Genomic DNA, 10,964 nt, shown 5'->3' with positions numbered 1-10,964 from the left:
CCAGATGTCATCAGGATGCCGGCCAGGCTTCCCTAGACTGAAGACCCCACCAATGTGTCCTCGAGCTCTGCTTCCCCAGAGACCCACCCTACTAGGGAAAGAGAGAGGCAGACTGGGAGTATGGACCAACCAGTCAACGCCCATGTTCAACGGGGAAGCAATTACAGAAGCCAGACCTTCTACCTTCTGCAAACCACAATGACCCTGGGTCCATACTCCCAGAGGGATAGAGAATGGAAAAGCTATCAGGGGAGGGGATGGGATATGGAGATTGGGTGGTGGGAATTGTGTGGAATTGTACCCCTCCTACACTATGGTTTTGTTAATTCTTTCTTAAATAAAAAAGAGAGAAAAAAAAACACGAAACTTTCCCCTTATGGAAAAGTGGCATTATTATTATTATTATTACAAAAAAACAGACTTCCAAGAAGAATCAGTTTTAGAATAGTAAGAACCGAGAATATCTTACAATAGGCCATATCTCTGATGGTTACACATGAATCCTACTTAACAGTTCACATCCCTGTCCAAACACAAAGGAATAGTACAAATGCAAGACATAAATTTCATTCCTAATCTGAAATGAGTATCAAAAGAACTCTTACCTGTTCTCCCTTCTTGCTCTGTGGGACTGCTAGGAACAATAAAAGGGGTAGATCGCAAAGCATCAGGGGAAGGAGCAACAAGATCTGAGGAATTCCTTTATAAAGAGAGAGAATGACAGGTTATTTTACCACAGTCAAAATATTACATATCTATTTGGTTTTTTTTTTTTTACATTTATTTTTACAAGCGGCCAGAGTGCCCCTCCATCTAATGCAGTGCCAGGGAAAAGTACTGGGCCTAATGCACATTAATGCCTGAGTTCTACCGCTGAGCCATCTCCCCGGTCCTCATTGTTGCTTGCACTGCAGTGGCGATGGGGATTGAACCTGAGACTTGGTGCCTCAGGTGTGAAAAGTTCCCCAGCCCCTCCTTTATTCTTTTTTCTCTCTTTCTTTCTTTTCTTTCTTTCTTTCTTCTTTCTTTCTTTCTTTTGTAATAGGACAGAGAAAAATTGAGGAGGGAGGGGGGATACAGAGGGAGAAAGAAAGAGAAACACCTGAAGCTCTACATCACCACTTGTAAAGCTTCCACTTTGCAGGGAGGGACCAGGGGCTTGAACCTGGGTCCTTGTGCTTGGTAATGAGTTTTGATTTTTTATTGGGGGGACTAACAGCTTACAGTAAATACAGTTGTTGGTACGTGTGTAAATTTCTCAGTTTTCTGCAAAACACTCTCACCCACAGCCTATGTCCTCCTCCGCCATCAGGCACCAGGACCTGAAAAGCCTTCCTCCCCCCAGACTCTTTTACTTTCGTGTAATACACCAGGTGTTTTCACACTTTTTGTGTGTGTAAATTTTATTTCTTTTTCTTCTTTTTATTTCTTTATTGGGATTAATGTTTTATAGTCAACAGAGTTTTTAAGACAAACGCTTATTAGCATTTCTCACAAATAGCTACTTGAGGCTAGTGGAAGAGTTATGAATATTATAATTACTATTTCTCAAGTCAGAGATATACAAACCAGGAATTTAATTCCATTTAAAATAGGATAAATCTGCGTAAGGATCCCAGTTCAAGGCCCCCGGCTCCCCACCTGCAGGGGAGTCGCTTAACAGGCAGTGAAGCAGGTCTGCAGATGTCTGTCTTACTCTCCCCGTCTTCCCCTCCCCTCTCTCCATTTCTCTCCATCCTATCCAACAATGACGACAACAATAGCTACAACAATAAAACAACAAAGGCAACAAAAGGGAATAAATAAATATTAAAAAAATAATAATAGGGAGTTGGGCGGTAGCGCAGCGGGTTAAGCACAGGTGGTGCAAAGCTCAAGGACCAGCACAATGATCCCAGTTCGAGCCCCCAGCTCCCTACCTGCAGGGGAGTCACTTCACAGGCAGTGTAGCAGGTCTGCAGGTGTCTATCTTTCTCTCCCCCTCTCTGTCTTCCCCTCCTCTCTCCATTTCAATCTGTCCTATGTAACAACAATGACATCAATAACAACAACAATAGGGAGTCAGGCAGTGGCGCAGCAGGTTAAGTGCAGGTGGTGCAAAGCGCAGGAACTGGTGTAAGGATCCGAGTTCGAGCCCCTGGCTCCCCATCTGCAAGGGAGTTGCTTCACAGGTGGTGAAGCAGGTCTGCAGGTGTCTATCTTTCTCTTCTCCTCTCTGTCTTCCCCTCCTCTCTCCATTGCTCTCTGTCCTATCCAACAACGATGACATCAATAACAACAATGGTAACTACAACAATAAAACAAAAAGGGCAACAAAAGGGAATAAATATTTTTTAAATCCCTTCACAGTCTCATAAGACCAGAGCAAGACTGGCCTTTGTTATAAGTTGTGTTTATCAACCTGGTAAAGGAAAGGAGCGTTAAAGAGAAGCTGGCAATGTCTATCTTTTTTAAAGATTTGTTAATTAATTAATGAGGCAGGGAAAGGACCAGACCATCACTCTGGCACATGTGATGCTGAGGCTACTATTTTATCAACAGTACCATCTTTCATGTTGTATCTTTTTGTTGTTAACTATGTCAACTCAATTCAGTTCAAAGTAATCTGCCTCTAACATCTTGCCTTTTACTTAATGAAAGATATTTTAGTGGAGATTATGCATAATATAAAGAATATTTAAGTAGTCCAGAAGATGGCACAGTGGATAAAGCATTGGACTCTCAAGCAGGAGGCACTGAGTTCAATCCCTGGCAGACATGTATCAGAGTGATGTCTGGTTCTTTCTCTCCTCCTATCTTTCTCATTAATAAATAAATTAAAAATTTTTTAAAAGAATACTTAATACGTCTCAGAAAACAATTCCATGATTATGCTTAATGAAATAAAGAGAAACAAAACTATGGATGCTTTCACTCATGTGCAGAATATAGATAAAGAACTCACTAAGAAAAGTAATGATGGGGGCGGTGGCACACCCTGTTAAGTGCACACAGTACAAGGACGTGTGAAAGGACCCAGGTTCAAGTTCCCTAGCTCCTTACCTGCAGGGAGGACACTTCACAAGCAGTGAAGCAGGTCTACAGATGTCTGTCTTTCTCTCTCCCTCTCTACCTTCCCCGCCCCTCTCAATTTCTCTCTCTCTCTACCCAACAAAATGGGGGGGGGGGGGAGTGGCCACCAGGAGCAGTAGATTTATAGTGCCAGCACCGAGCCACTGGATGCAAAAAAAAAAAATTTTTTTAAAGTAATGGAACTGTCTTTCAGACTTTGAGAGAACTATGGTGATGATCAGAGAAGCGTAGGGACACAGAACTTTGGCAGCGAGTGGGAGCAATGTGAAACTGTATCTCTATAATCTCATACTCTCGTAAACCATTATTAAATGACTAATACAAAAAAATTTTATCTCCAAACAGGAAAGTAGACCTGTCTTCAACAGTTCTGCTAAGCTCTCATACCTCAAATTCTAAAGTCTTATCTTTTTAGTTTCAAAAAGAATTTTGCAGGTTTAATCCTAAGCACTACCATCAGCTAGAACTAATTTTTTAAAAAATCTGAACTAACAAACTCTCAGGAACATGCTATCATGAAACTACTTCAGGCTTACTTACGTAGAAAGACTTTCTTGAACAAGAGAGCGCTGACCAGAAAGCTGCAAGAGGTGCAGAGTGGTGGCAGGTGTGGAAGCCAGAGAACACCCACCTTCTTCCCTTGAAGGGGTAGAACAAGCATCAGAAGCTATTAGAAAAAAAGAAAAAAGAAAAAAAGAAATTCTAGTTGCATTTACTTCTCAGAGTGACAGTGTTGATTCATCAGTAAAAACACTCAGTACTATTAAAATGGTAATATCCCTCAACAATTTGTTTGGCTTCGTATGTTAACTCTCTTTTCAGTCACCAGGTTCCAGATGTCATCAGGATGCCGGCCAGGCTTCCCTAGACTGAAGACCCCACCAATGTGTCCTCTTCCCCAGAGACCCACCCTACTAGGGAAAGAGAGAGGCAGACTGGGAGTATGGACCAACCAGTCAACGCCCATGTTCAATGGGGAAGCAATTACAGAAGCCAGACCTTCTACCTTCTGCAAACCACAATGACCCTGGGTCCATGCTCCCAGAGGGATGGAGAATGGGAAAGCTATCAGGGGAGGTGGTGGGAATTGTGTGGAATTGTACCCCTCCTACCCTATGGTTTTGTTAATTAATCCTTTCTTAAATAAAAAAGAAAAAAAAATAGTAATATCCACAGCCAGGGAAGTAGCTCAGAAAACTTGCATACTTGAGGCCCCAGGTTTGATCTCCAGCACCACATATGCTGGAACAATACTTTGGCCTATCTCAGTCTCTCTCCCTCTCATAAAATAAATAAATCTCTATTAAAGAGAGAGAGAGAAGAAGAAGAATTAAAGAAGAGTAGTATCCTTATTGCTAACCATGTTTCAAGAGGGTAGAAACTGTTTTCTAACTATAGTGCAATTAATGGGATGCCATGCTAACTCACACCTGAAGTGAACGTTAAACACCCCCCTCCCTACAAAATTATGCATTTAATAAAGAATTGACAAAAAAAAAAATCCTTAGTCCTTTCTGTCATGATTGAAGCTTGAAGAGGAAAGTCAGAATCCTTATACCTCTGCTTGACTGCTCTTCTTTCTTGTGAAGCTTCTATTATAAAACAGCAAGCGAGCCTTTTATTCCCAGGTCTACCTAAGATGAAGTAAAGCTCATGCCATGATGCAGATGGGAGAAGTCAAAGTAAAGCGCATGATACCTGACAATATGAATTCAGCAATTTTCATGATTAGAACTTGGGCCTCCTCAAAAGGAGACAGAAAATACTAATGCTTTAGTAAAAAGATATATGAACATCCATTACTAAGTCATACTATGAAGTTTCCTATTGGTCTCTTCTCCTTAGCAACAGAAGCAATATCAGCTGTGCTAATCCCAACTACAGAGAAAAGATACATAAACTTCTAGCTTTAGTGAGAGACCAAAAAATATTTCTTGGTGGCCTTCTGAATGTCTTTCTTGCACAGCAACCTACATCACAGCACAGTCGAGAAATAAAGCCTCTTCTTCCCTTAGAATGAACACATTTTATTTTGTGGAGTGGGGAAAGCAGTGAAGTTTAACATAATGTAAAATTAACAACACTCTTATCTTCTAAATTTTTGTGTTCTTTCTGCTAGATCATAACTTTCTATTTGTGGTAGATGAGTTAATAAACATATGGATAAATGGAATGTTACTCAGGTCAATATGAAAAGCTTACATGTAATTTCATGATACTTAGTATCAGAAAACCTGCGATGACGGAAATAGCTAGCTACTCTGTCCATAAAGTTAACTTTACTAAATTACGGTTTTTTTCTCCATTTCAAAAAGAGAGCATTATTTTAAAACTTTAAATAGCAATCATTCCAAAAAAAAAAAAAAAAAAAAAACCTCCTCTCAATTATTTACTAGAAATAGATTTTTTCCCCATATCATCAAAAAGTCTGCATACCACTTTTCTTCATATACTTGATAAAGTGCTCTTTAACTTAATATGGTAGCTGAAGAATAGAAATAAAAGTTTAGATCTATGGAGAATGGCAACTAATCAATCACTCTTTGTACCTGTTTTATTGCTTTGGTCAAACATATCTTCCTGAGTTGACATAACCTCAGGTTCTGGTGACTTCTGAATCTGCAAGCTGCTTTCCAGAAGTTCTTGAGTAGATGTCTGTTCTTTTGTTTCCATAGTGGTAAGAGGTACTTTGGGACTAGAAGCCATGTCCTCTGACCTAAGAAATTCATATCACCAGGAGAAAAGTTGCTAAGTTAAAATGCTTTCATCTTTGAACTAAAAAGCTTTTCCCATTTGTTTTTGTGGTTTTTCTCTAATAACTTCAAAAATTCCAGTAACTCTAATCTACATTACTATTAAAAGTAAAAAACTCTTTATGATACAAAGCCCATCTAAGTGTCTCACAATCAATACCTCTTTTTCAACTCTTGCTTTCTACTGTATTACATGTTCTCCTAGAGTTCTGACAAGTGATTTTGAGATTTCTTACATTTGTTGTCACCTAAATGTGCATAAAAGACTCTGATCCAGATCACAATGCCAGACCTAACAATGATTTTTTTTTTTTTTTTTTTGTATATTAACACCATTCCCACCATCAAAGGTCTGTGCCCCTCCGCCCTCAGAATGATTTTTTTGATGGAAAGTACCTGAATGGATTATCTTTGGACTACTGCCACATTATCTTCTACTGACCTTTTCCATTTCATACGCCCAAATTAAGCCTCATACCAAGACCCCTTCACACTAATGCTGTTCATACATGTTAGATACTCACTGCTGGTCCTTTTCCAGAGACTTAAGAGGTCCACTTACTCTACCATAACCCAGAGTAAATAGGATAGCAAAACTAGCTAAAGTCCAACTTCCTTAAAAACAAACAAACAAAAAAACTAAAGTCATCACTGTTAAGCTGAGTGTTTTGCATTAGATAGACAACTTTATTTAATAGCCTATTAGCCAACTTTGCTCAGGACTCCACTCCTCACTGTTTCTAGTGAAGATGATAACAAAACACTGATGTAATGTCCTTTCATCCCCCTTCCAAAGCCGTCTACTTTTCCTCTGTCATATCCAAACCTGTATACAACAATCACCACAGGCAGAGCAAAGGCATACAATGCAATCAAGAGTCTAAAATATTTGGGAAAAGAATACCTCCTCAGTAATGGAATGGAATAGAATGGTGAGAGAATATATGCTTCGAACATATGAGGCCCTCTGTTTGTGCCTGCCTACACACACACACACACACACACACACACACACACACACACACACACACACACACACATAGCCTTCCTACAACTATACCAGGCATTACCAAATGAAGGATACTTGAGAACCCAAAACCATCTGTGTTCCTCAGTGTGGCAGCAGTAGACTTGCAACACAATCTTATGACTCTTCATAAAACTAGAAAGGCTAAAAAGGCCTTCCACAGAGAGACATTGCCTCTGTAAAGATCAGAAGAGTAGCAACCAAAGATTGAGGCATGCTTATATTTACAGCAGCAATAAAATGCCTTTTTAATGTTTAGAGATAAGGAATAAGAAATAGTTTCTACTGAACCAGAAACCATGCCCCACATAATAAAAACAACAATTTCTAAAAACAGTTCCACTTGGCAAAGTGGAATCAGGATAACCCTACTTACTGCACAGACCCATAAATACTTTCTAGATAAAACATAGTTTACCTTGCCAGCAGCGGGTCTTGCTCATTTACATCCTTACTGGGCAGTGCTGTCACAGAGACATCTTTACTGGGCAGTGCTGTCACAGAGACATCCTTACTGGGCAGTGCTGTCACAGAGACATCTTTACTGGGCAGTGCTGTCACAGAGACATCTTTACTGGGCTGTGCTGTCACAGAGACATCTTTACTGGGCAGTGCTGTCACAGAGACATCTTTACTGGGCTGTGCTGTCACAGAGACATCTTTACTGGGCTGTGCTGTCACAGAGACATCTTTACTGGGCTGTGCTGTCACAGAGACATCCGTACTGGGCAGTGCTGTCACAGAGACATCTTTACTGGGCAGTGCTGTCACAGAGACATCCGTACTGGGCAGTGCTGTCATGGGGATATCTACATTGGACTGTTCTTCATGTTTAATTGCTTGAAGTTTTAGAACACAGAAGGTCATACTTAGTAGAAATAGTTTTAGTAGGAATATGTACAGACATTAATTCCAAAAAGGAAAATAACCACTTAGAAAAAAAAAAAAAAAGATCTCAATCTGCAGGTCATATTTATCGGATAGTTCTGCAATCTTAGCACATTAACTTTTATTATGCCAACTTAGATAATTATGAAGCATATCAAGGAAAACATTTCATAGTTCTAGGGTGAGAGGATGTAGCTTAAAAACAATTCCAAATGTCAGAAAACAAATTTCATACCAGTCTCAGTATCCGTATCAGACAGCCTGGCGTAACCAGTGTCGGCAGTGACCGGCTGGAGACGCTCTTTGTTTGGTTCATAGGGCACAGTATGCTCTTCCACATCCTGGCTCTGGGAAAGTTCCAGAACCCCAAAGCCCAACTGTGAAGAGGCATCTAGGAGCAAAACCAAAGAAACTAGGTGTCATCCCATACTATCATGCTCAGTGCAAAACGTTGTCCCTTAGCAATGACCATGCTAAAACCTTCACATCAAGATTTTTCCTGCCCCAAAATCTTTCAATATAAAACCAAGAGCAAAAGAATTACAAGCAGACAAGGATAATGGGTAATGGCAAAACCATTATGTAATATAAAATCATTATGTAATATAAAATCTTATAAGCAGGGGCCGGGTGGTGGCGCACCTGGTTGAGAGCACATGTCACAATGTGCAAGGACTCAGGTTTGAGCCCCTGGCCCCCACCTGCAGAGGGGAAGCTTTGCGAGGGGTGAAGCCATGTTGCAGGTGTCTTTCTGTTTTTCTCCCTATCACCCCCTTTCCTCTCAATTTCTGGTTGTCTCTAATAAATAAATAAATAAATATAATACAAAAAAAAGTTTAATCTCCTAAGCACATAATATTAGAAGTTTATCTCATTTCTGAAAACATACATACCCATACACAAAGCAATTTAGATGTACTTCTACCCCACAGAGCATACACCCAGAAAGCATTTTAAAAAGTGAATATGAGGGAGTTGGGCAGTACTGCAGCGGGTTAAGCGCAAGTGGCGCAAAACACAAGGACTGGCGTAAGGATCCCGGTTCGAGTACCCCAGCTCCCCAACTGCAGGGGATGTCGCTTCACAAGTGGTGAAGCAGGTCTGCAGGTGTATAACTTTCTCTCCCTCTCTCTTTCTTCCCCTCCTCTCTCCATTTCTCTCTGTCCTATCCAACAACGACAACAATAAAAAAAAAAAAATTTTTTAAGGGCAACAAAAGGTAATAAATATTTTAAAAATAAAGTGAATATGAAAGTATCAATATGCACGGAGATTACCAATGTGCTACAGATTCCTAAACAAAAAATACCTTAGACTTCTAGTAAATTTAATGACCTGGTCTCAATCTTACCATGAAGCATCTACAACCTGATAAAAAGGAGATTTAGAATAATCTACTCTCCTAAAAAAGGCGCAAGCCCACCTTCAACACCCAGAGAGTGTGTGGCGGCGGCATCGTCTGAAGTGTCCGCTTCCTTTTCCTCTTTCCCTTCCAACTCCTCTTCCTTTTCTTCTCCCACAGAAGCGTCAGGTTCCACTGACATTGTCAGAATACTATACAATAAAAAGACACAAACATGTTATAAGACAAACTGGCACACTTGCTCAAAGCAATTTTCTAATTTCATTGTGAACCCTAATAAATTTAAATACTAGTAAATTTAAATATTTAAAAATACTAATAAATTTTAAAAGGTGAAAAAAACCTCCCACTTCTTTTTAAAAAAAAAAAAGATTTTGGGAGTCGGGTGGTAGCGCAGTGGGTTAAGCACAGGTGGCACAACGGGCAAGGACCGGTGTAAGGATCCCGGTTTGAGCTCCCAGCTCCCCACCTACAAGGGAGTTGCTTTACAGGCGGTGTCTTTCTCTCCCCCTCTCTGTCTTCCCTTCCTCTCTCCATTTCTTCTGTCCTATCCAACAATGGTGACATCAACAATAAAACAACAAGGGCAACAAAAAGGAATAAATAAATTTTTTTAATAGATTTTTTATTTATTCATGAGAAATGAATAAGAGAGAGAAAGAACCAAACATCACTCTGGTACATGTGCTACTGGGGACTGAACTTAGGACTTCAAGTTTAAGAGTCCAATACTTTATCTACTGGCCACCTCCCAGACAACCCATTTAGTTATTTTCTACAGAAAACACCTGAAAGACTGGCAAAATACTGTACACAACTAAGCAATACAAGTACTAGACAGAAAAGGAAAAAAAAAAAAAGGCACAGGAGGCTGGGTGATGGCACGCCTGGTTAAACAACACATACTATAGTATACAAGGACCAGAGTCCCCACCTATAATGGGGAAGCTTACGAGAGGTGAAGCAGGGCTGCAGGTGTCTCACTGTCACTTTCCCTCTCTACCTCCCCCGGCCTCTCTATTTCTGTCTCTATTCAATAAAAAAAAATGATGAATTTAAAAAGAAAGACGTGTAATTGAATTTATCTTTGTCTGAAAAGATCTAAGAAGCTATAGAAATCTTACACTTAAAAGAGAATTATTGACAAATGACAGATGTGCATTAGACATGCAAGAAAGAGACACAATAAACTAAAAATAGTTCATGAAAGTGTTTCTGTAAAAAACTTTTATTAAACCCGTATCGACTAATCAGTGAGAGAGAGAACGAAAATCAGAGTGTCACCCTGACACATGTGCTGCTGGGGATCAAACTTACGACCTCTGTCTTAAGAGTTCAATGGTTTACCCACTGTGCCACCAACTAGATCACTGTGAAGAATCTTATACAAAGAACCAGTGTCCAAATAAAATTCAGGTAGTGCATATTTAAAAGATTTTAATACCACAGGTAAATAATAATAAACTAAATTAAATACAAGTAACTAGGGAAAACATTTGCAGCAAACATTAACAAAACTTAGTCCCCATAAACTACAAAGAATTCATATAAAGAACTACAAGATATGAAAGAACAAGTGACAAAAGAAACCTTAAGTATATAAAGAAATACAAAGAGGGGTTCAGGCAGTGGCGCAAAGCGCAAGGACCAGCATAAGGATCCTGGTTTGAGCCCCCGGCTCCCCACCTGCAGGGGGGTCGCTTCACAGGTGGTGAAGCAGGTCTGCAGGTGTCTGTCTTTCCCCCTCTGTCTTCCCCTCCTCCCTCCATTTCTCTCTGTCCTATCCAACAACGAATTGCGTCAACAAGGGCAATAATAATGACCACAACGAAGCTACAACAAGGGCAACAAAAGGGGGGGA

General features: G+C 40.1%; 2 protein-coding genes across 2 annotated transcripts; both read right to left on the bottom strand.

The window, feature by feature from the left end:
- Positions 1–492: 492 nt before the first annotated feature.
- On the bottom strand, positions 493–5,848 carry LOC132536414 (TP53-binding protein 1-like). Its single transcript, XM_060184238.1, has 3 exons — positions 5,622–5,848; positions 3,613–3,739; positions 493–700 (listed from the first exon to the last, which is right to left on the bottom strand). Exons 1-3 carry the CDS (start codon positions 5,776–5,778, stop codon positions 508–510), a joined length of 477 nt encoding a protein of 158 aa, XP_060040221.1. The 5' UTR covers positions 5,779–5,848; the 3' UTR covers positions 493–507.
- A 36-nt stretch (positions 5,849–5,884) lies between these two features.
- On the bottom strand, positions 5,885–8,153 carry LOC132536415 (leucine-rich repeat and coiled-coil domain-containing protein PF3D7_0703800-like). Its single transcript, XM_060184239.1, has 2 exons — positions 7,976–8,153; positions 5,885–7,691 (listed from the first exon to the last, which is right to left on the bottom strand). The coding sequence occupies exon 2, from the start codon at positions 7,651–7,653 to the stop codon at positions 7,267–7,269; it is 387 nt and encodes a 128-aa protein (XP_060040222.1). The 5' UTR covers positions 7,654–7,691; positions 7,976–8,153; the 3' UTR covers positions 5,885–7,266.
- Between the last annotated feature and the right edge of the window lie 2,811 nt (positions 8,154–10,964).

The sequence above is a fragment of the Erinaceus europaeus genome, unplaced genomic scaffold (assembly GCF_950295315.1).
Source record: "Erinaceus europaeus unplaced genomic scaffold, mEriEur2.1 scaffold_1201, whole genome shotgun sequence".
In the NCBI taxonomy this organism is placed as follows: domain Eukaryota; kingdom Metazoa; phylum Chordata; class Mammalia; order Eulipotyphla; family Erinaceidae; genus Erinaceus; species Erinaceus europaeus.
The sequence above is the reverse complement of the archived record's forward strand: the minus strand, read 5'-3'. Positions and strand labels throughout refer to the sequence as shown.